The sequence below is a fragment of the Mus caroli genome, unplaced genomic scaffold (genome assembly GCF_978045245.1).
Source record: "Mus caroli unplaced genomic scaffold, Mus_caroli_1 scaffold_11, whole genome shotgun sequence".
Taxonomy (NCBI): domain Eukaryota; kingdom Metazoa; phylum Chordata; class Mammalia; order Rodentia; family Muridae; genus Mus; species Mus caroli.
In genome coordinates this window covers 50,266,033-50,292,109 of record NW_028227266.1, presented here as the reverse complement: position 1 = coordinate 50,292,109, position 26,077 = coordinate 50,266,033, and the positions used below count along the sequence as shown (strand labels likewise).

At 43.5% G+C, this 26,077-nt stretch overlaps 1 protein-coding gene and 1 non-coding gene across 2 annotated transcripts in view; both read right to left on the bottom strand.

Annotated features, from left to right (window-relative positions):
• LOC110302341 (transcription factor BTF3 homolog 4-like) overlaps positions 1 to 25,738 on the bottom strand; it is a 144,399-nt gene extending 118,661 nt beyond the window's left edge. The window contains 2 exon segments of the mRNA XM_085828313.1: positions 21,523 to 21,636; positions 25,733 to 25,738. Coding sequence (XP_085684439.1) covers positions 21,523 to 21,636; positions 25,733 to 25,738 — 120 coding nt within the window.
• LOC115032053 (small nucleolar RNA SNORA17) lies at positions 14,201 to 14,332 on the bottom strand. The gene has a single exon (XR_003837700.1). It is a non-coding gene; the product is annotated as a small nucleolar RNA SNORA17 (small nucleolar RNA).
• Positions 25,739 to 26,077: the final 339 nt, after the last annotated feature.

The following is a 26,077-nucleotide window of genomic DNA, read 5'->3' as shown; positions in this document are numbered from 1 at the left end:
CAAACAAGCCATCTCTCTCCATCCCTCTTGTTTCTATATTATATTCCATTTAAAAATCTATGTTTATATATGCTACTGTGTAAAAAGCAACTGAGGACTTAAAATCAAATTAGTGTTATTTCAAGATTCTTTGGGCTCCAGCAGGTAATTTTGCCTGGTAGGTTTCATGAAGATGTAGTCAGAGGTGAGCTGGGACTGCAGAGCTGAGCATCTCCATCTGTACTGGAGATCCAAGAGGGCTCTGTCATGTGGCTGTTAGCCAGAAGCTCAACTCTGATGTCAACTGTACAGCAACAACCAGGCTTCTCCATGTGGCCTGGACTTTGTATCTGTGTCCCCTCAATGAACTCTCCAAGAGGTCCAAATGGAAGTAATGAAGTTCTTATGATCTGATATCAGAAGCGCCAGAATGACACTCCTGCTGCAGCCTCCCAACTGACAAATTACTAAGGTCAACTCAGGCACAGCTTCCTTCCTCAGTGATAACAGACATTGGTGACCATCTTTAATAGACATTTCATTCTGTTGGTGTTGCTAGTCTGTAGTTAGTAGAGTCAGATAAGGTAATGTGCTCTCTCGGTTCTATCATTTCTTAGATCTGTGACTTAACGTTGACCTCAGGACAGACAGTAAAAGCTACTTCTTTGTTTCTACTTGGAAAGAGGCGGAGGGAAATGAAAGATACAAAGCAAGAAGTGTGGCGGTGCTTGATGTCTGATGTCTATGGTCAGGTTCCTGCCTAGAAGGGCATCACAGTTTCTATGCACAGCTCCTGCTGCTTCAGTTGAATCTAGGTAACCTTAAAGTGAATGATTTACTAAAGAACCATGCAGAGTATGATAGGACATGTGTGAAAGTCAGCAGGGTTCAATATTGGCCAGTGTTCCTTGTGGGACACAGAGAGAATTATAAATCTTCAAACAGGCTGAGACTAAAAAAAAAGTCCATTAAGAATTACACATGCTCATTAAATGTCACTCTCAGACTTCAGTGCCTACAGAAACATTCTGAGAAAAATCTTATCACCTATAAGCTATTCCAGAGAAGCATATTTTATAGTCCTGTGTCAGAGCATAAATATCTATTACGATCTCCATTTTAGAGGCTGTCTAATGAAACTTCAGGAGAATTTGCTACAAACTGATTTTTACTCTTTGCTTGCCAATATAAGCCTGAACAGAAAGCAACACAAGTATTAAGAGGGAGATAGAACCTGTGGAGAGCGCCTCCAGTAGGCATACATGGCCCCCTAGTCAAGGGATGGGGGCACCCACCCATCTCAAAGATTTTTAACCCAGAAATGTTCCTGTCCAAAGGACGAACAGGGATAAAAAAAAATGGAGCAGAGAAGGGCCAACCAGGGAATGGCCCCACTTGTGGATCCATCATGTCTGCAGACACCAAACCCAACACTGTTGCTGTGGTCAAGAGGCTCTCGCTTGCGGGCAGGAAGCAAGTGTGGCAGTTCCTGGGGAGGTCCAGCCAGCAACTGACCAATGCAGATGCAGATGCTTAGAGCCAACCATCAGACTGAACTCAGGGAACCTGGTGAGACAGCTGGCAGAGGACTGGAGGAGCGAAGGGGGATTGCAACCCCATTGGAAGCACAACATAGACTGGTCTGACCACCCAGTTCTCCCATAGACTAGACCACCAACCAAGGGGTGAGCCTAGAGGGACCCATGGCTCCAAAAAATATGTAGCAGAGGAGGAACTTGCTCAACAGCACCTGGATGGGAGGCCTTTGGTCCTGGGGAAGTTTGATGCCCCCAGAGTAAGAGGATGCTGAAACAGTGGGGTGGGAGAGTATGTGTGGGGGGTCACTTTCATACAGGCAAAAGGGAGGGGGAGGGCAGATGTGGGATGGGGGGTGGTGAAGGGGTAACCGGGAAGTGGGATATCATTTCAGATGTAAACAAATGGAATGATTAATAATAATAATAAAAATTTTTTAAAGAAAGACAAAATAAGGAGCCAGAAGAGTGTCTTAGTTGGTAAAGTGCTTCTCATGCAAGCTTGAGAACCCAAGTTCAAACCCCAGCATTTCTGTAAAAACTGAGTATGGTAATACACACTGTAATCCCAGGATGGGGAGGCAGAGACAGGTAAATCTCTAGAGATTACTGGTCAGGCAGTCTAGCCAAATGGTGAGCTTCAGATTCAGAAAGAAAGAGGGGGGTGGGGAGGAAGGGGAGGGGAGGGGAGGAGAGGAGAGGGAGGGAGAGGGGGAAGGAAAGAGAGAGAGAGAGAGAGAGAGAGAGGGAGGGAGGGAGGGAGGGAGGGAGGGAGGAAGGAAGGAAGGAAGGAAGGAAGGAAGGAAGGAAGGAAGGAAGGAAGGAAGGAAGGAAGGAAGGAAGGAAGGAAGGAAGGAAGGGGAGAGAGAGAAAGAGAGGGAGAGAAAGATGGAGTTAGTGAGATGGCTCAGTGTGTAAGTGCACTTGCTGCCAAGCCTGATGACCTTAGCCCAGTTCCTACAATCCACATGATAGGAAAAAGAGAACTGACTCCATACGGTTTTTAATTCCCACTTATTTGCTATGACATGCACATGCACACATACACAAGGGAGGGGAGGAAAGGAGGGAGGGTGGAGTGAGGGAGATGGAGGGAAGAGAAGACATCTGACATGACATTGATCTCTGGTCTCCACACACATGTACACATACAGGAATACACACCCACGTACACGAACACATACAGTCAAAAGACAAAGAAAAGGACTGATCAGCAAAGTGTGACTCTATATGCCTCTAGACTTGTGCTCAAATAAATCATTTGGAGAATTGACCTGCAGACTGAGGTGAGCATCTCTGAAAAGAACTTACTGGTTCCAAAAGGTACCCATACGGTTAACTGCACTGCAATCATATCTCTCAAGGACAAGAAGTAGGAGGGGGAAAGCTCTTATTCTATAATGTGCTCCTAACGGACAGACTTCTAAGCGACCACAGAATCCCCATCCCTGCATGGCAGGAAGAGGTGGAAATAAATACGCAGAAACTATTCTGTGTCGTGGTTGCATGACTACCAAGCAGACGGGTACATAAGCACAAAAAACTGTTCTTTATAAACATTGAGAAACCCCATCAATCCAAACTGGATCTATCTGGCTCAGCCCAGCTCTGTCCAAGAGAGATGGCAGATAGATCTGTGGGTCTAATTACTATAGCATGAGAAAAATAGTTCCTTGTCACATGAGCTTCGGATATGAACTCTTAGAGATAAATTTCAGATGCTGAAGATCTCTGTGTAATATATATAAATGGCCTGTTTAATATTTCTAACATGGCTTGCTAGCAACTATTTCACATCTATCTATGGAATGGGCAATTATATGCATACCACATCCTGGGGTTTTTTAAATGAACTAAAACGGTTTTTGTAAGACTTGGTATATAATTTCTGTCACACCACAGATGTCCAATAATTATAAAAATAGACTTAATAGTTTTACTGGGATCGTTGCTTTATAGCTAGTTGCTCTTCCTGGGAAAGAAATTCTTCTGCTTTTCCCTTCCCCTCTCTGTCTTCCTGGTGTCATCAATTCTGTGCTCTTCATAGCTCTTTATTTTGTTTCACTCAGTAAAACGTCATTGCTCACCATGGAGTGGACGGCTGAGTTTTAGCCTGAAGAAGAAAACGGATGCCAATGTCACACAGCATCTCTCTGAACGAGGTCACCTCTCATCCTGCCTTCCCCACTTATCAGAAGATGTTGTGGCCTCAAAAGTTGTTGGATAAATCATTTTTAATAATTACACACTGCTTATTTAAATAATCAAGACTGAAGTTACATCCAGCTATCTGCCCTCTACTTTAAGATAACTTAAAGATCAAAAGACTCATTCTTTTCTCCGCTCCCCCATTGTTCTCAGTTATACTTCCCTGAGCCCCTGGATTCCACAGAGAATTCCCTCCTATGGAACTCAGGGGGAGTCAGTGTCAATGTCCCCCTGCTTTGGCCATTGCCTTTATATATGGCTCTCAAACCATGGCAGATATCTTTTAAAGGCTGAGTGCAAACCTCACTCCACCCTAGGAGCCTTCTTTCTCACTTCTGGAGTTTGGGAGAGATAGAGGGAAACTTCTAACTAACTTCTGTCTCACATGCTGCCTTCCAGATGCTTGCAAACATTTTTTTCTGTCTTCCCTTATGCTCATGCACCAGTAACATATTCCAATTCCTCCCCTCACATGTAAGACAATTCCTCACCATTTTATATCCCTATTGCTCCTCCCCTAAGTGGACATTTAGTCTCAGTAGATATGTTTTTGTACTATGAGGAGGGGAAAGGGAATAGGTGAGCAAGGCAGAGGAGAGGAGGGAAGATCAGGGATGAAGGGTTTTCAGAAAAGACACTGGTGGGTAATTATTGGTGCTGGGTTCTTCCTCACATGAAACACAGTGGGGCCATAAATCTAATAGCCTTCGCCATTCATTTCTTCTCTTCTGCTCTGGATTCCAAACTACACCCCCTGTGTTAATCAGCTTAAGTAGCTATAACAAAGCACCTTAAACTGGGTGGCTTTTAGGAGCTGGAAAGTCCCAGATCAAGGGGCTGTTGGGTCCAGTGTCTCTTTGAGGTTTAATGATGGTCATATTCTGGTTGGATCCTAAGATGAATGGAGGGAACAATCTACCTTCTCTCTTGTGTCTCTCTTTATGAGTGCATTAATGCCATCATGGGACTCCAAAATTAAGAGCTAATTCTCTCTGAAAGGTTCCATTTCCAAATATCATCACACTGGGGTCTATATGTTCAATCTGTGTTTGAGGTGGGCACAACAAATTTTGACACTATCATCCTGTCCACTGCTCCTTCTCAAGGAGCCCTGTTCCAGCTGCGCTGAACTTGAAAACTGTGTTTTTAGGATTTGCCCAAGACTTCCTCCTTTGTGTGTCATCATACAGTGTGTCCTTAGCCAGTGGCACACGAGTTTCAGAGGTAGAAAGACTTCAGGTCCTTACTCGATCACTTCCTGGTTTCAGAGACTTGGTGACTTTTTTATAAACATTTTTCATCTTTGGTTTTCTTCTCTGAACAAAAGAGAGCTTCTAACACTGTGTCTTCTAATCCTACCGACCATCCTCATGTTGTGAGAATGATCTAGAATATCTCAAACACCCAGACTGAGCCCAGCCTCTAGTCCTTTCTATTCAAAGGAGAAAGAAAGAAATGTCCACTTGCATTATCATAGGCCTGAGGGCCAACCACATTTACTCACCCACCAGAGACTTCAATCTTGAAGAGCCAGCTAGGGGAAAGTCTCTGGTGGCAATCAGCTGATGGAGAAACATAGCATTTCAGGGCTGAGTGGCAGCAAAGTTGAATCCCCAAGTAACAGTGTCAGCTGTGATTATCATTCTACTGTTCACTGGACCAGTTCATGCTCTACTGTTAGCCATTGCTCCCGCAGACCGTATCTCCAGCCTAGACCTTCAGACAAACTCTGGGTAATATCTTTATAATAAAAAGCTCTTCTGAAGAGTCTGTCTGTCTTGTGATCATGACCCCTGACTAATACAATAACATCAAGTGCTTAAGTGCAGCTCAGCATAGAGGTGTGATTGTGATCTTTATGGCTCACATACTCTGTCAGTGTCACTTACAGAATAAATTACTTCTGCTGTTCGTTTCTGTGACTTATTCTCTGGCAGTTAAAATTAATTTCTGGGCTCTTTCTGGTGTTCTAGTGATCTTTGAGGTCTGGTTTCAATAGCATCCTATCTCAGCTATTTTAATCTATATCCATGAACAAGAAGTCTCTCCCATTAGTCCTTGTTTTTCAAAATTGCCTTTATGTGGTCTCAATGTTCTTATATATGTTGGGATTCACTGAGATTGTCGTTGCAACCACAATCCAGGTCTAAATCAGTCTTAAAAATGGATGTCTTTACATTTCGATTCCCTGAACCCAACATCTTGACATATTCAAGTCACGTTTTATATCGCTTATTATCATCTTGTTCTGGCCACGTAGGTTCTAGTTTATTTCTTGGGAGCATGCACATAATCACAGTAGGCAGAGGGCATCATTTCCAAAACAGGTTCCAGCTGTTCACTTCTACTACCTAGATGTTTATTTTATACTAGAAATCTCCCTCGCTGACTTTTTTCTTTCTATTTAATATTTATTGGACATACCTCCTACCTGACATCGTGAGTCCCTAACCACGATTATATTTCCCTCTGAGTGTGTATAAACCATGTGTTTTCAAAATGTGTTTGAGAATCTCCTGGTAACCATCATTGTGATTTCTTATTAAAGATTCTGGGCCAGCTCCTTTCTGAGTCCACCCCGTGACATTTTTTTTCTCAGGCGGATGCTGTGATTCTTTCATTACTTGATTCTCTGCTTTGCGCTCCTGGTTTGTCCTCCTAATGATTACTGGGGGAGTTCCTATTCATTACTTAAAGACCAGCTCAAATGTCACTTCCTGTCTGCATCTGGCCCTGACCACACACTTGGACAGAATTCATTTCTCTCATCTGTATTCCCATAGCAGTATCGACACACCTCTGCTATAACCCAAGACACATCATATGACCTTTTGCCCCATGTTTCTGTCTCCCCGAAGATGCTGTGAGATATCAATATCCTCCTCATCTCTATATCCCCAGGAATCAATATGTTCTGTAGAATAAACAGTGGGATGATTAATCAGTAACAATTTTTATGATTTAAATAAAGCCAGTGATTTATTGTTTCTGGAAATGATCATATTCCCATTTTATCTTGTTCTCTTTCCATTCCCTCAAGGTATCTGGCAGTCTCTGTGATTTCTAAAATATTATCCTTTGTGATTCTGATCACATGTAGTCTTTTCCTTGGTCTAGAAAGCAATGTATTTCAAATGAGAACACACCTTGAGTTAGAGGCTAAACACATCCTAACTTCTTCCTCCTCCATCTTTGGTTTAGACATACTGCTTGTGGTATGGAATTATCATTTTCTTTTTTTTTATTTTTTTATTAGGTATTTTCCTCATTTACATTTCCAATGCTATCCCAAAAGTCCCCCATACCCTCCCCCCCCCACTCCCCTGCCCACCCACTCCCTCTTCTTGGCCCTGGCGTTCCCCTGTACTGAGGCATATAAAGTTTGCACGACCAATGGGCCTCTCTTTCCACTGATGGCCGATTAGGCCATCTTTTGATACATATGCAGCTAGAGGATACATATGCAGCTAGAGACATGAGCTCCGGGGGTACTGGTTAGTTCATATTGTTGTTCCACCTATAGGGTTGCAGATCCCTTTAGCTCCTTGGGTACTTTCTCTAGCTCCTCCATTGGGGGCCCTGTAATCCATCCATCCAATAACTGACTGTGAGACTCCACTTCTGTGTTTACTAGGCCCCGGCATAGTCTCACAAGAGACAACTATATCAGGGTCCTTTCAGCAAAATCTTGTTAGTGTATGCAATGGTGTCAGCTTTTGGAGGCTGATTATGGGATGGATCCCTGGATATGGCAGTCTCTAGATGGTCCACATTTCCCATGCTGAACTGGATATCCAAACCAGCAAATTCATTACTGCTTCAGTCAAAACTACTAAAGTCTAAGCCAAGAGCCAAAGCCATTGGCAAGTGCCATGGTACAGGCAGAACACAACGGAAGCTGTGTCAGGTGCCTACAGTCGTCACTGTGGACAAACAGGGAAAGCTCAGGACCAAAGCTGGGAAAACAGGGTGACTTCCTGGAGACAATAGGTCAGCTTGGGGGAAAAAAACATGCTAAAAATAATCCAGAAAAAGGAGTTAGGTGTTTCCTCCACTGAAATTTCCATGTCAACAAACATCTTCATTTCTAAGCAGCCTGTTACTCCTCCAAAATGCCATGTTAACCATCTTCGTCTATTCCCAGTCAGCCACCGAAGCCTGCTCAGTCTAGCTAAGTACCTCTGAAAATTGCCACCAATTGAGCCCATCTCTTGGTCCTGAACCACTGACAGCGCCACGTAGCCAAGAACTAAGAATTGTTCCTTGCTGACTCCAAACCACTTCCCACACTGAGACCACTACTGCCCTTGTAAAATACCCAGTGGGTTGGCATCTTTCCTCCTTATACACCTCTATGCTTCTGTAGATAAATGAACACAATCTTTAACCAAACTGCCTTTGAAGGCCATGAGAAATAATAAAAAGTTCCAAAGCTTTAAAGTAAAAGACCCTAAGCCTATACCAACATGTTCTCATTTAAAATATGTGTGAACTTTAAGTAAGATAATTAGCCTTTCTGATCCTCTATTTTTTATCAGTAAAAAAGTCATAATAAAATTATTATTATTATTATTACATAACATAGTAGGATAAAGAATGTAAGGATAATAGATATGAAAAATCTGTCAACTATAATGCATTATGCAAGTAACAGTTAAGAACTCTACCACCTAGTAAGAAATACCAACCATCAGACAGACACATACAATACCATGCAGGCATTGAGATGCATGCACGAAATAATACTTGGAAAGGACCTGAGTTTAAGTACAGAAAGAATTTTTTAATATACTGAGTATTCAGGAGATGAGACAGACAGTGAGGAAGACTAGGGGGTGAACAACCAGCAAGACTGATGGCTTACTCCTAAAGAAACAGAAACTCCACCGTGCCTGCCCTTCAGTGCTTTGCTTTAAGGCTTATTTGGAAGAGAGGCCGATGCTGCCAATATTTTTAGAATTACCTGTAAATATTTATTTATAAATCTGTAGTTTGAATTATCGTTATTTTTCCTTTTCATAATCTACTTTTAAAATATTTGCTGCGTTCTTGTGGGGGGGTGAGGTAATATCTAAGGACAGGCTTCTGTTTCTGAAGGACTGACCCGCTAAGCAATGATGGCATTCGGTAAGGAAAATCTAGAGTTTAAAGAAAATTAATTTCGTGGCTTATAAAGAAACTGTGTGTTGACTTCCTCAAACAAGTGCACTCAGGAAACTCGCTGAACTGGCGTCGTGGTGAACTGATGGAGAAGCTGCTATAGCTGATCCTCTTCATATGCCTTTAACTCAGGTACCACCGGAAGCTAGACCTCAGACATTTCCCTAAATGGTACAGGCGCACTTTCTCCAAGGCACGAAGGAGAACCTCTGCTGCCATCTAGTGCTTTTTATAAAGAGTTCAGCCAGCGTGTAGGATAGAGGGTGGCAGAAAGTTAAAACTTTTAGAAATATTTTGATGGGGTTTTTTGTTTGGTTGGTTGGTTTGGGTTTGCTTTTTGCTTTTTGAAATCTACTCATTAGTTGGTAAGTCGTGCAGAGTCATGGGCCACACAATATGGGCTCCTGAATTAAATGTCATGGGGTAGGTTGCAAAAAATCCAGCATCAGAGACCCTGAAGCTCCACCCAGTTCTTAAACTTTCTGGAGGAAGGTCTCCTTCATTGTGATGAAGAGTCCATCTGAGCACAGAGGGGCAGATGCGCATGTGCCTTGCTACGACCTCGATTCTTGAAATACTATGATACGTCCTCCGAGGACCTTCAGCAAACTGTTCCCTTATCAAGAGGAAGGCCTGCGTCTGATACCTGCTTGCTGCCTTTTCTCTACTCCTCCATCTCCTTTTATAACCAGCAACACTAAGAACTCTCCCCCAGACCCTGTTCTTGACATTATTCTGTGTCCTTCTGAAAATGAGTAGCAAGCCCAGCTATACTGCAGTCTTGGAAGGCATGCTTGAATACCTTTCTAAAGACTAGTGAAATATCAGGTTCAAAAGAAAGACTGGGGAAGCCGAGGTTGGCAACCGTTCACTTCTGAAATCATTTCAGATAAGCATTTAATCACAGATGAACAGAGAGCACCCAATCATGGTGGCTCCCAACCGTCTGTGACTCCAGTTCCAAGGATTCATCACATAGCTGCTAAATCTAGACACATAAATCATCTTCAACCTTAGCTTCTCTCTTCTGTCTCCATCACCTAACACACTACACTCACGCACACATACACACACTATACAACACATACACACTACACACATACAATACAATACACACTACATAGCACACACACTAAACACACACACACAGTATGTTCTACCCTCTAAAGTCTCCTAAGTCTATATAGTTTCTCTATTACCATTGACATCACATGTTCTGTAACATATCCGGATTATGTGAGTTACAGCCATCGTATATCCTCCTTTTATATATCCAATAGTCATCTAGCCATTGGAATGGATTTTTAGTTAATTTAGTAATGTTGCAATCTTAATCAATGTTCTTCAGTAATTTTCCTTGATGTTTAAGACACAGTGTGCACATTTAAGCACAACCTAAAATGCCCTCGGTGATCTATGCTTACCACATGCGTGTGTCCTTCTCGTATGCACTGCTTCCTTATTGCTATACTGACCACAAATCATTTGAATAATTACTTACACAGAATCTGTCCCTAAGCCCAAATTTTAAGTGCTATGAAGTCAGATACCAAGCTATCGTATTATACTTGAGCCAAAACAGGCAATCAACAAAAACATGTAACTGAATGAATTAATGAGGTTAATATTGTCTCCAACAATTTTTGGTTGATAACATTCTCCTTGTTTGAATATTAAGTTTCTTTTAAAAACTAATTTGTTCTCTCCCCCCCCCCACCGTGTGTGTGTGTGTGTGTGTGTGGTGTGGTGTGGTGTGGTGTGGTGTGGTGTGGTGTGGTGTGGTGTGGTGTGTATGTGTGTGATGCATGCAGGAACCTGTGAAAGTCATATGACTTTGGGTCCCTAACGATAGAGTTGCAGACAGTTGGGAGCTACAATGTGGGTGCTGGGAATTAAATCCAGGTCTTCTGCAAGAGTAAGTGACAGCTGAGCCATCTCTTCAGCCCCAGACACTAAACATCTTAGAGACAAAGAGTCCTCGAATCTTACGGACGCATAATGTTCAGAGGTCAAAGATCACTCAGACACGAGATTATAGATACAACACAGCAGGTTGGTTTGTTTCTTAAATCGTGTAAGAGGGCAATCAATACACTTGAAAACATCATTCCCATTGGGTGCTGCTTTCTCGGAATCACAGAGAAAGTGGAGTTAATAGAAGTTGATTGGATCTGGGTAGACCAAAAAGACAAAATTCAAATTGAGAAGGTTTAGAGGACATGGAAGGCACAGGCAACAAATGTGTGGAGAAAATCAAGAGTGGGCTCAGATATTAAAAAAAAAAAAAAACATTGCAATGGTTTTAATCCAGTAAAAAGGTAGGTGAGCTCTTTCCCCCCATAGAAAGCTGCATCACAGTTAATTAAATGTACACAGTAGACATTTAATGATTTGAATTTTGGAAAATGTTTGGAAATGTGTGTGGTATCTTGCTAGAGTCAGCACAAGAGATTAAGTGAAGTTTTCTTCCATCGTTACTCTTGGGCAGCATTCGATTAGTTATACTTGATACTATTGGTGAGCTGGGTCATCATTGGAAACGTGACTGGATTAAGACTCACCTGAGAGATAAAGGAAAAGCTGCTGGTGTAGCTCTGAGACCATTTCAGACAGGATTAACAGATGGGGAAAGACCCCCTGAATGTAGGGGGCACTGTCCTGTGTGTGCTAAGAGCTTAGCCTGGGTCAAAGAGGAAACGGGGAGGAGAGCTGAGAGCCAACATTCCCCCCCTGCGTGTGCTTCTCAGTCCAGGAAGATGTGAGAGCCATACACACATGTTCCTTCATTCCCTAACACAGTAAACCTGCCTTCCAAACTCCCTCCACATCTGGGTGGTTGAATCAGTCTCCATTAGAAGCCCCTGCAAAGGAGCGCGCTGAGCCATGCCGAAGATTTCCTCATAAAGTTGAACCTGAATCTCTTTTCAACAAATACCCTTCTCTAGAAATCTCTTCAAGTTGAAATTGCTTTCCTTCCTACTCTTCAGTCCTCCTGGTCTGAGAGAAGAGATGGTGACTTCTTCTGACTCTAAGGCATCAGTCAATCAACTCTCCTTTCAAGGTTTGCTCCTGCCTCACCCAGCATCCACTTCTGGGTGTGACTTTACTCCACAACAAGAAAAAACACACATTCGGCTTCTCTATTGTTTGTGACAAGAGATTTTTTTTTCAGATTATCAAAATACTTCACCCGTTAGGCCACAATAAAAAGAAAACGAGTTTGTTCCGTACACGTGAAGGAGAACAGCAGCCATGGCAATCACTGAAGAACCACCTCCGTGTGGTAATGGAGCGTGGTGGCCTGCACTTTGAAGGGGTTCTCTGCTTAGTTAGCGCCAGCCATTCTGTGGACAATTTCCTCTGGCATGAAATTCCTGCTATGTAAATGAGGGCAGGCTTCATTTGGCTGGTGGGGCAGTTATGGGGAGCCGCTATGCATATAATTTCCTGTCATAAGATTCCCTCCATGGTGCCAGGTTGTGGCTAGTTTTGATTGGTCTGCACTCTGCTCTCCCACGGTTCTGCTGTTTGGGGATGCTTTGTGATGTTTGAACCAGGCTTTAGGTCAGAGAACTCTTCCCTTAGTCTCTCAGTCATGGTTTCCCGTTCACACTCATGACCATTTTTGTTTTGTATTCTCTAAATCAAAACACAAATATAGATGTAAGCCGTTAATAGCCACGTAAGAAACCTTGCCTCCTCTTAAATCTTTTGCTAAGAATTAGGTTCCAAGAAGCCAGTGCCTCCTAACTTTCAGAAATTTGACACAAAGGACTTCTCACAATTGTCAAGTTAGGATGGACAAAATTCATGGAGTTGTTACATTCTGTTTCATTCAGGATCCAGTTCTTGCTTCTTTGCCTCCTGATAACAGTAGGACTTGATACAGTCCCTGTCTTCTAAGCAGACTAGCCTGTTAAGGTTTACCTGTCGGCCCCAACTCTTTGCTGAGTCTTAGGACCTGGGGGTAGGGTGCATGATCCCTGCTCAGGTCCTGACACCCACAGCACACTCCTTTCAACAGGGATTTTTCTCAGAATATTGGATGAATGTCAAGAGGAAGTCACCAGCCGTCTGTCTCTCAGAGAACGACTTAGCTCAGGAAGTGGGATCAGACTGTCATAGGCTCAGCCTACCTGTCTGGCCGTGGAACTTTGGGAAAATTCCTTCAGAAATAGAGGCTGAAACCTAGAAGGGGTGGTTACAACACTCTTTCCAACATCAAACTATCACGCTTAGAAATACTTGTACAGCCAGGCGGTGGTGGTGCACGCCTTTAATCCCAGCACTTGGGAGGCAGAGGCAGGTGGATTTCTGAGTTCGAGGCCAGCCTGGTCTACAAAGTGAGTTCCAGGACAGCCAGGGCTATACAGAGAAACCCTGTCTCGAAAAACCAAAAAAAAAAAAAAAAAAAAAAGAAAAAGAAATACTTGTACAGTCAGGATTTAGCTGCCAGCCAGAATGGATGGGCCGGATGGAGAAACATTTTAATGATTTAAGATGTTATTCGCTTGTAATAAAAAAGTAATTTTGTTTCTTCCAAACCGCCTGATTATTATGGAGGTTTTTCGGCCGAGTTTTATTCTAAAAAGGCATTATGATCATCAAGACTGACATAGCCATAAGGAATTGTGGAAAGTTTAATATCTGTTTGATAGGGATGAGAAACAAAATTTTCCATTTTTAAAATCGTCAGATGACTTTTAAATGGATAACATTAAATTACTGTCAGAAATGTTTAATATTTTCTCATCTGCATACAATTGTTTCCTGGTGGGTGAAAGCTGCAATCTGGTTCATTAGGCTGTCTAGGCCATTTTTCCACTTTGTCCTCCACTTGCTACCGAGCTTCTACCAAGACTAAGGAGATGGTATTAAATGATGTCTGGGACAGGTAGTGCTAGGGAAGTGGAATAAACCAGATCAGACAAGATCTCTGAATAGAATTTTTTTTAAATAACATTATTGGGTTGAGAAGTTGGCTCAATCAATAAAGTGCCCGCCACAGGAGGTAGCGGGAAGGGAAAAGGAGGCTGCCTGAGCCTAGTGTGTGCCACTGCTCTGAAAACAAGTGGGCGGGGTAGGGGCCGGGTCTGCTGGAGCCAAGAGAGCAGCCCAGACCAGGGATGTCTGTTTGGACGTAATAGAACCCTGCTGCTTCCAGATTCAGATTGCGCCCTCCCTTACCCCTCCCCACTTCCCTCCCCAACTCCCGTGGCAACACAAGCCAGGATCCCACCATGGTCCCAGAGGACAGTTCCGTGTCCTAGTCACCTGGTGGAGGACTGGCGTTTGCCTCAAGCTCAATTCTTTCAGGGAATGTTAGGCTCCTAACTGTTCAGATGTTCATAGGTCAGAGCACTAGCGTAGACATAGCCTTTCTCCTCTCTGCCACCTACTGACCCACACGTGACCCAGAAGCCATTACCTGCAACGACCCTAGGAGCAGGAAATACTAGTTTTTAATTAATAAAGCTGGTAGCCTGGTAATGCTGTAGAGGAGGAGGGAAGGGGAGAGGAAGGGTGCAGAAGTTCTTCATCAACTTTGAGAAAACAAACAAGGTAGCGTTTGTGTTCCTGGGTTCAGAAGAGAGAACGAAGAGAAGAGGAAATGGCACGCACTGAGTGTCTACCATGTTCCACGCACTTGTTAAGTTATTCAAGGTTTTTAAATGACTTAGAGCTATTTTTAACCTCTACCTGGTGAAGGATTGCCTTAGAAGGATGGGTAAGAGAGAAAACAAGAGGAAAATGGCTCTCCAACCCCAGCACAGGCAGAAGTCTTGCTATCAACCAAGCCACCACGGTCCTTACAGCTTTCAATATTTTCTAAAGAGCTTGGCACCAATGTTCACTTTAAACAAGAGCCAAAAATTGTGTAATTAGGAAGCTAGAGGAATAGCTCAGCAGCATTCCCTGGTCTTTCAGAGGACCAGGGTTTGACTCAAAGCACCCACATGGTGGCTCAGAACTATCCAGAGCTTCATTTCCATGGGATCTGATACTCTCTTCTGGTCCCTGATGGCACCAGGCACATATGTGGTGCACATTCATATGTGTAGGCAAACACTTATACACATAAAGTTTGTAGAAATTATTTAATCAGGCAATTATATAATGTCCTTTTGAAACATTAAGAACATGGTGGCACGCATGTTTAATCTCAGCATTTGGGAGGCAGAAGCAGGTGGATCTCAGTGAGTTCAAGACCGGCCTGGTCTACATCGTGAGTTCCAGAACAGACAGAACTATGTAGAGAAACCCTGTTTCTAAAATATATATTTAGAGAAAATATATAGACTTTTATATATCGCAGTGATACACACATAACATTTGTATCACAGACTATATGTTTTCTAAGGCATATAATTCCTTTCTTCTCGACATATAATTCTTTAAAAGTGAGTCTGTGCCGGTAATGTTAAAGCCAAAATCTTTTAGTAAATTTTGCAAAATAAGAATATGAGGAAGCGCAAACGACTTCCTTAGCCAGTCCACCTCCTGCTAGGGCTCTCTCCCCCCGCCTGTGGTAAATTACATAAGTTATGAGGGAAGAAAGACTACAGGGGAGCAGGTTTGTATACATTAACATGATGATAATGTTTACTTCTGCACAGGGTTTTTTTTGGCATTTAATAATTTTTATTTCACTTACCTGTATTTCACAATAGTTATGTATTGCTTGGGTAAATGAGAAAGATAAACATAAGAAATAAATAGAGAGCTAATGTTAAAGAAAAATGTCATTCAGCCTTCTTTGCCCATAGCTTAGTGTCTGAAGAAAAAAAAAACACTGCAAAGTTTTGATTAAACGACACAGAAAACACACACACACCCACACACATCAGAACACAAAATAGAAAAAACACAAAAGAATAGGTCCAAATCAGTAACTTGGCTGATGAGCCCATGCCAGTCTACTCTCAGCATAGCTCCTTTACTCTGGACCACGTGGCCTTCCCATGTGTCATCCTGGGTGACTATGGGGACTATCCCCCATAGTCCCCAGTGTTTCTCCAGGTCCCAATCAACATGTCGCCTCCTCAGCTTTGCCTGACCAGCCCACGCCTCATGAAGAGTGAGAGCAGTCACACCACTGTGTGCCCTTCTTGTCCTTAGCCTCACTGCCCCAACTCAGCCCCAGCATCGCTGCCTTCACTGGGAAATCTGTCATGAGTTGCCCCACACACACACACACACCTATGTTCTTTGCATTATCTTTTCTTCCTTTCTCAGTATGACACAAGGTCTATGAAGGAAAGAAGGTATCCACCCTCACAGTTGTGTCTCTATCTGACACGTGGTTAGAACTCAGCACATATGTAAATGAATAGCCTAGCACAGGACAGAGAGTCAAAATGGTCCCCGTTTCTTGGGTTAGGCAATGACAGGGGTGACTTGTCGTAAGCACGCAGCCAGAGTGCAACTTCAGTCCTTTCATTTCAATCTGAGATTTGAGTGGGACTGCCTTCCAGTTAGGCAACATTGACACTCCGGATAATCCCTGTGCCTCTACGTCTTCATCTGTAAAGTGAAGGGTAGGAAAGAGGAGAAGATATCAAGATTGCTAAGAGGATCGGATGTGTTACGATGTAAAAGGGCTTAGGGCAGGTCTTGCTTTAGACTAAACATTAGATGCCCCCCAAACACGTATGTCTTAAAGGTTCGATCCTCAGAGTGGAACTACGGGGAAATAGTAGACACTTTAAGAGAGGTCTGGCTGGAGGCTTTAGGTAATTGAAGGTGTGTTCTCAAGGGGACTATGGCATGCTTGTCTCTCTGTAGCTCAGTTGTAATGTAATTAGAGATCACCACAGAGCTGCTTCCATGTGCAGTGCCTCATCCACACAGCACAGCTGAGGTTCATCTCTCCAGAGACAAACTCCAAGAGGAGGGGCCCAAATCAGCTTCTCTAAGTTTAGTGTCTCACGCCAAGCTTCACACGTCAAGGACTTTGCAGGTAACCCCTGGGCAGCTTTACTGAACTCAGCACATCAGCTAAGGTCATCCCACAATCTGGGCGTGTTTGTCTTTTGGTTTTTGTTTTGTTGTTGTTGTTGTTGTTGTTTTGGTTAGACTTGGTTGGTTACAGTGGTCCCTTCTCTTTTCTTTTCATACCATTTCTTTTCAAATCCATAGGTGTTTCATGCATCCTTTAGAGTATAGAATTCTAAAAATATTTTTGGAAAAGACTGTTTTTAAGTCACCTTAAAGCAGTTTGAATTGTAAACTGCAGTTTACCTCCATCCCTACCTACAGGCTAGGGAAGCTCTTTTTTTTTTTTTTTTTTTTTTGGTTTTTCGAGACAGGGTTTCTCTGTGTAGCCCTGGCTGTCCTGGCACTCACTTCGTAGACCAGGCTGGCCTTGAACTCAGAAATCCGCCTGCCTCTGCCTCCCGAGTGCTGGGATTAAAGGCATGCGCCACCACAGCCGGCTGGGAAGCTCCTTTCTATCTCACCTTCTCCACACACTGCTCCACAATCTCTAAGGAGCATCTTTACCTGACAGAGAGAATTGCAGAATGTCAGAGCTGTAGTTCCCTGAAGCATGGTAATCTGCATAACTTTTCCAGCAAAGGAGAAATAGCAAAAGAACAACCTAAAGATAAGGACAAATGTTTGGTGTGAGGGAGCCGTTGTGAAATGGGACGCCGAGGGCTGGTGGACAGAATATTACTGGCTCTTCCTGACCCAGAACAATCCAGAAATGAGTAGCCTGACTCTATTGAGCAAACTTCCCTAAACAACTTTCACTTCTCCTCAGAGCTGGAAATGTAACGGCTTCAACTCCACATTAGGAGATCCAGAGATTCTAATGCAATTCTAGTGGGAAGTCTCTCATCTCGCAGAAAAGACGCAGGTTGCTAGGAGATGGCACGTCTTGATGGAAGCTCGAGACTGTTCCTAATGAGTCTATGATGCATTGGGCTCAGAAGAACCCGGGAGCTTTACAGTACAGAAGATCAAGAGAATGGAAAAGGAGATGGGGACCGCCAAAGTAAAGAAACAGGCGTTCCACCACAAGGTATCTGAATGGCTCTTTACCCAGGTCCCTTCGAAGAGCCGTGGAAGTTGACCTGTTCCTTCGGTTCTGAAGACACCTTATGAACACTTATGGATGTTGTTACCAAGTTTACCGCTGGTACTGAAAGACCGGTTTTCTTTCTAACTTTTCTTCATTCGGCAAGGCAAACTCTGACCACTAGATGGCACTGCTCCATAGATTTGTAATGAAATGACTTCAGGCTCCCACACTTGTATTTATGACTACAAAAGTGTGATTTTGCACCTTTTCTCTTAGAAGCATAAATCGATCGTCAACCCAATAACCTTGCCTTCGTAGCCTGCTTTGTGTGCTCTACTGGCTTTGGAGCTGTGAAGTTGGAAACAGTTCTGTGCGCGGAAATGTGTCTCTCGGAGATACATTTACAACAGTCGCGCCTACCAGGCTGCAGAGATTACCTCTAGCAGTGGGGACCTGAATCCTCCCTGGTAGTTAGTTCCTGCAAACAGGTCAGAAGTATGACCCTCTTCTTTCCTCCAAGGGGAAGGGATGAGGGGATGCATTTCCAAAATGTTCATTGGATGTTAGTTTACAAAAACACGGAAGCCCAGTACTTTAAATTTTGTACTGGCTAAGATTTGGATCTCAATTATGTGTCAAGTTGGACAAAACGTGTCATATTGGCACCCACAATAAATAAAGAAAAGAAAAACTTTTGGAAAAAAATGAAAATTTTCTGTTTCTGTGAGCACTCAAGAAAACGTGATTCCTTTAGTTATCTAAAGCTCCCTGAACAAATAAATGTACAAAGCCAAATCAGAGGAGAGGGGAGAAAGCGAGCTATCTCCAGGTCATGAGACAGGAGGAGTACTACACTCCGCTGCAAGTTTTAAGTTAACAAATCCTTGCGGGGCAGTGGTGGCGCACGCCTTTTAATCCCAGCACTTGGAGGCAGAGGCAGGCAGATTTCTGAGTTTGAGGCCAGCCTGGTCTACAGAGTGAGTTCCAAGATAGCCAGGGCTACACAGAGAATCCCTGTCTCAAAAAAGAAAAAAAAATCCTTAATAAATATCAAATAAATATTTCCATGTTCAGTGTTGGTTATTCAGGTCACTTAAGAGGCAAGGAAGGCTTTCCCTGCTGTGAACTACCTTTATAAACTTTATAAACTTTTCAAACTATGTAAAGCTTCAAGGCAGGAAATTGGGGAGGAGGCTGAGGAGATCCAGCAGCCAAGCCCCTCCCCCAGACCTCCCTGTCAATAACTGTCACAAAGATCCCACCCCACCAGAACCCCTAAATAAGGGCTGTGCTTTGTCTAATTCCCTGCCCTATCTGTTCCCTCCCAGGAGCATAGCCAGCCACTCCTGGATTTGTCCCTCCTCTCCCTGAACTCTCCAATCAATCTCTTTTTATGAGATTGGCTGCCTGGTGTGAGAAGACAAGAAGCAATGAAAGGAAGAAGGGAAGGAGCAGGGCTGAGGCTCCTGAGCTCCTGAGCTCCTGAGCTCCTGAGCTCCTGAGCTCCTGAGCTAGGCGAGGGATGCCCTCCCTTGGGGGCTGCACCTTCTCTGCTGAGGTGGTTTCCTCCCAGAGCTGGGTGGTTCCTGGGCTCCCAGTTCTCAGGATGCCTTTCCACTGGGACACTGTTCCACCTCGGAGCTGTAAGGTTCCTGGGCTTCAGAGTGCCAGGACACCCTCACATCTGATCAGAAAGGCCCACATTTAGATTTTTTATTCATTCAGGAAATAAAACGTCTTCTCTACGCCAAAAATTGGTGTGGTCTCATGTGCTAAACAGGGGGTTGTTGCTGCCTTTTAAAAACGTTTTCTACTTAAGCTTTTTATTTATGTGTATTGTAGATTCAAATCCAGCTGTAAGAAATGATGCTGAGGTCCCTAGTATTCTGCCTACCAGATTCTCTAATACTCGTATCTGGCAAAACCAGGGTACAGCAGCACAACCAGGGTATTGGAACGGTACAGGTGTACAGGTGTGTCTGTGCCAAGAGCTGCTGCTGACGGATTCTCTTACCATCTTTCTTTTGAAAACGTCACAATCCCGCCTCCCCCCACCCCCTTACACCTCATTCCTAAAGCATATTTTCACTGAACAAAGAGTTCTGGGTTACGAGTTCTCCCTTCTAGGACATGAAAATTGTATCACCTCTGACTGCATTGTTGGGAAGGGTTGTCAGCTTGGAATTAGTTTTTCCTTGTGAGTGGGAGGTGGAATCGACCTTTCGCTGATGTCACGTGTCCTTTCGCTTTCTTTCAGCAGTTGACTGTGAAGTGTCTTGTCAGAGATTTCTTTTCATTTACCTGTTCAGGATCCTCACAGCTTCTTGAACCTGTACCGCTTACCTTTTTAACCAAATAAAGTCTCCAGCTGCTACTTCTGTTACTTTCCATTCATGCCTAGTCTCTATTCCTCCATAATTTCAATAATATAAAGTTAAATACTCAAATATCCCACAGGCCCCTGATGCATTGCATATTTTCTCATTCTGTATTGGCTCTATTACTTAGGATGGGTAATTTTAATCTTGTAGCTCTCTGCATCTTCCTCTGTATATATCCACTACATATGGATTTATTTATTCCAGATACTCTAGTTTTAGCTCCAAAATATCTATTCTGTTTTATTTTATATTTTACACTTCTTGGGTATATCTAGTGTTGTATCTTTGCTTCGTGTGTGTGTGTGTGTGTGTGTGTGTGTGTGTGTGTGTGTGTTTAAGATTTATTTTATGTTTAGGAGTGCTCTATCTGTATATACAGCCATATGCCAAAGAGGGCATCAGATCCCATTACAGATGGGTATGAGTCACCGCATGGTTGCGGCAATTGAACTCAGGACCTCTGCAAGAGCAGCCAGTGCTTAACCTCTGAGCCATCTCACCACCCCTCAAGTGTGTTTCTAACTACTCATAAATCATTGTGATTTTCCCAAGCTTTTAAATCCTGACCAGATAGTAACCCCAACATACCTGTAGTCTTAGGCCTGGTGTCTGTTGAGGACTTTTTTCTATTCAGTTCATTTTCTTATCTCTACTCAAGGTTAGCTATTTTCCTGGATGAATGCAAATTTAAATGTTGGCCTTGCTGCTTAGATGGGACTTAGATTGTGAGGCTCGTGTTGAGATGCTAATTCTTTTTTTTTTTTCTTCTTGTTTTACCAAGACAGGGTTTCTCTGTATAGCCCTGGCTGTCCTGGAACTCACTTTGTAGACCAGGCTGACCTCGAACTCAGAAATCCACCTGCCTCTGCCTCCCAAGTGCTGGGATTAAAGGCGTTCGCCACCACTGCTCGATGAGATTCTAATTCTTGGTCAAGCCTTGTTCCTTCTCACGCTATTCTGGTAGAAGGAAAGCTAATTTGACTGGATTTGGGCGGGAGCTCTGGGGAGGAGCAGCACTACCTCCTCCTTGGCCTTAGCAACCTTAGGCAACTGTTGATTATTGCTGGACACCAGAGTTCAGCCTCCCCGGGATCTACTGTGGGGCGCCACTGTGTCTGCGGGTGACAGGCATGTCTCATTGCTGCTACAGAATCATCACAGTACTGTCGTGGATCCGACTCTGTTTTTGCTGGCCTTGGGCTCAGCAAAGGTGTTTCCAAGTGGCCCCTCTCACCTGCCTGCCACTCAGCTTGAAGAGTCCATGCTTTGCTTCAGGCACTGTCTGGTTTTCACCTTTTCTCCTGGGCTTACATGGCTTCTTCAGGCTGCAGGCTTCTCCAGCTTCAAGCTGGGGACATAAAAGGCAAAAGAAAAATGTTAACATAAGGGAACAACCAACGTTGTTTTTTAGTTCCACACACACACACACAAACACACACACACACGCACAAAGAGAGAGGGGAAGGGAGAGAGAGAGAGAGGGAGAGAGGAAAAGAGGGGGAGAGAGAGGGGGAGAGAGAGAGAGGGAGAGAGGGAGAGGGAGGAAAGGGAGAGAGAGAGAGAGAGAGAGAGAAAGAGAGAGCTAATCTTTTGCTCCTGTTCACCTTTCAGCCTATTCTTTTGTCTGTTTCACACATAATTCCAGGGATTTTTTTTTAAGTCAACTTTAGTGGGAGAAATAAGGAAATGTGTCTTTCCATCTTCCCAGAAACAGAAACAAGTAAGCATTTTAAACCGTTTTGGCACAGTAATCAACGTTGGTTTCCTTCGTGTTAATTCTCCTTTCCCATTGTCCTTCCCTTCCTAGAAGCCTTAAGTATTCTGGCACAGCAGCGGGGGAACCCAGGTATTTTCTTTCTAATTTGCAGAAGCCATACTTGCTTTAAAGGCACATAAACCTTTTTACAGACGTCTAAGACTTTCAAGTGTAGAATGCTTGCTAAAGACGCAGGAAGGTTATGTGATATGATCTGGACAGGTTCCCCAGAAAAAGAGAGGAGAGAGAGAGAGAGAGAGAGAAAGAGAGAGAGAGAGAGAGAGAGAGAGAGAGAGAGAGAGAGAGAGAGAGAGAGAAAGAGAGGCAAATATCATCTCTCAGTCTTAAGCTCCATGGGAGGTGTGTGCTGTGCAGGCCTCTGGGTAGACCTGAGGCGATGAGGACAGATGAGGGTATCTTACAACAGCAGCAACAAATAAGATCTCTGTGTGCTCTGAGCCATGATAGACCACACTCATAGAGATGGTAAGGATGATGAAGGATATCTAGACAGCACCTTCAGGAGGCTTAGTCATTCCAGGCTCCTCGATGTCACCGCCTATCAGAAGTTAGGGAGTAGAAATCTGAGACAGAATGGAAGGAGAGAGGAGCTGTGCACAGAGCCCCTGAACCTAAAGGTCAGACGTATGGCTGCAGGGGGAAGCACATATATGGCAGAGGATGGGATGGATGGACAGAAGAGGGGCGAGGACCATCACACTTGGGGTGGAGGTGGAGTGGAGGCCGACCTAGGTCAGAAGCACCCTCCCTCCTTCATGCCAAGCTTCCTCATCTTCTCAGAAGCTGCCATAAGGAGTAAAAGATAGCATGCAGGAGGATGCCAACAGGGGAGTGTGCTGGACGCCTGGGAGGTAGGGCTGTTTCTGGAAAGCAGCTGGAGTTTCTAATCCGCTGGCCTTCAATGCCAGATCATGGTACCAGAAGACTAAAATCAGAACCAGAAGAAGACAAGGAGCAAGATTAAAATTGTTTGGTTTGATTTGTGAGGTATGTTTTTCTTCCCACACAGATTTTCTCTGCTGCCAGTGACATTTATAAAGACCTTTTTTTATATATAGTTGAAAATTGCTATAGAGCTAATAATTTTCTTTTAAAAAGAAATTTTCACTCTAAAAGAAAATTATCTCATGCTAACACCTATGAGGTTTCAAGGGTGCGTTACTCACCTGCTTACAGTGTGGACACTGCCCACTTAGAGGGGCATCTAGTCTAACTCATGGTTTTTATGAGAGAAAATGGACTGTTGAAGAAGAAAATTGTTATCTCAGAATCACAGAGCCAGTTACTAACAGCCAGAACAAGGTGTCCAAACAATGAGCATTCAAAATTTCACCCTGTAGCGTTAGTTACTCCTGTGGATTGAGCCAGTCCCTCCTGGAGGAAGTGGTGGGGTGGGAAGGGTGGTGTCAAAGGCTCTCGAAACTAACAAAAGTTTCCAGGAATCACAAGGTTAGATGAGCAGTCACAGTTACTGGGGAAGAAGGGAACCCCCATGGGATAGCTACCTGCAAGCTGCACAGGGAATCTACTAATGTAGGTTTGTGGCGGTCACTAGCTCTACTGGGACAGGGCTTTCGGGTAGTGTAGCTGTCCAAAGTCAATCACACTCCTGTAAGCTAGCCCAATCAACTCTGGTTCATCAAACTGAGCTTGAGGGGAATCATCTCTTCAGCATGTCATCAGTGCCCTCTGTGGAATGAGTGAGTGAGTGCTGCTTCATAACTGATGGAGGAAATCACCGGGTTCAGTAGATGTTCAGAGTTTACACACACACACAAAACACTCGTGCTGGCACACATGCACACTACACACACATCACACACACCGCATATACACACACCACACACTCACACAACAAACTCATAGTCACACACGTATACACCACACACACACCACACAAATACACACAGTCACATAACCCACAAACACCACACACACTCACAGACACATAACACACACGCAACACACACATATTAAACACACAACACACACATACATACACACACACAAAAACACAACCCACTCTTGCACACACACACACACACACACATATATATATATATATATATATATATATATATATATATACCACAGACATACCACACATATACATACATTCACACACAAACCACACACACACACACACACACACACACACACACCACACACACACACACACATACATACACACTCCTCCTCTGCTCTTGGGGCCACCAACCAGCCATCAGTGACAGTACAACTGTTCCCTTAGCTCTCTCTCACTGTGGTAATTCCCTTTGCTGTGACATTCAATTTTTGCAGTGCCAGCCAGTCGTGACTGGTTGTGGCATCTTCGAACAAAACACATTTGGATTCTGTTGTAAAGTCTCGTGGTTACATTGCAGTTCTAAAAATAGAACTACCTTGTATCATCTGGTATTTTCAGATGACTGGTGACACCAGTCCTCTCTTCTCTGGAAATAACAGAGGTGGGTCTTAAAATTCTGTTACCTAAGCAGCCCAAGTTCCCGGCAGGCTTGGGTTCGACTGTATGCACTCAACTCTTTGCTCCCAAAGTGCTGCTTTTTTTTTAACCTGTCTCTAGCAACATCCCTTCGCTATTGTCTTGATGCTTGCTTTTAAGTTTTATTCAATTTAATTATAGGTGTGTGTTCTTGTATGTGCGGGCACATATATTAGAACAGGTGTGTGTGCACACATACATGAGTGTGGAGACCTGAGGACAGCTTCGAGAGCTGTTCTTCAGCTGCTCTTACCTAGTTCTCTTTCTGTAACAGTTTTCCAAGCACTCAAGCTTGTCTGGTATGTTAGGGTGGCCGGCCAGCAAGCCCAGCTGATCTCACAAGTGTATCCCACCATGCCTGGCTATTTGTTTTAAACATGGATTCTGAACTTGAGTTCCTGTCCTCATGCTCACAAGAAAACACGCTTACTGTTGGTCTAACTCCCCAGCCCAAATGTGTGGTTCCATAAACCAGATTAACAAGGTGTAGGACATGAATCTGTCTTCTCGCTTTCGCCAGCTTTTACTTTACTCATATGCAAGTGATATGCTCAAATTGTATCTGAAAGGCAAATGGGAATAAATAAGAGAAGACCTTGCACTGAGGATGTAAAGTGCCTCTCACACAACTAGCAAGTTTTTTAATTTTATAGGCTAGCTGTAAGCATACCATAGACATGTCAATGACAAAATTTCTTACTCTGGTTATGCAGTTATGACTTCTGCATAAGGTCATAAGGTCTTGTGAAATGAAAAGGAGACTCAGCTACAGAAAGCCAAGGAGTACATTTTGTCTTGAGCTTATTTTCATTCAAACCATACTCTTTGCCCCTTCACCCTGAGTGTGTGTGTGTGTGTGTGTGTGTGTGTGTGTGAGCTGTGAGCACACATGCTTGGATGGAGAACCCAAATAATAATAAATAGAATTCAAATTATTTTTTAAAGACTTTGAGCAACTCTAAGCAATATGGTTGCTTGCACAAGACCATACCGGTGGATATGTCAATGTGGATGAAGGAAAGGGTCACAAAGCCCCACCACTAGTTGAAGAGCTACAGGCAGTCAATGGCTATTGGCTGAGGGAGACTGGTTTCTTCAGGGACCAGCATCTTGATATGTTGCCTGAGCATAAGTGATCAGCATTCACTGAACATATGCACATACCGGCATTTGTGATTGGATCCAGTAGATGTGTGTGTGTGTGTGTGTGTGTGTGTGTGTGTGTGTGTGTGTGTGTGTGCGTGCATGTGTGTGTTGTGAGTATGTGAGCGTGTATGTGTACATATGTATGTGAGAGAGTATATGTGAGAGTATGTGTGTACATATGTATGTATGTGTGAGTGTGTATATGTGTATAGAAACATATATGTGTGTATTTATGTGTGTGTGTGTGAGAGAGAGAGAGAGTAGGGATGTAGGTGAGTATGAGTGTGTGTACATATGCATGTGAGGGAGTGTAATTGTGAGCTTGTGTACATATGTGTATATGAATGAATTATGTATGTGTGG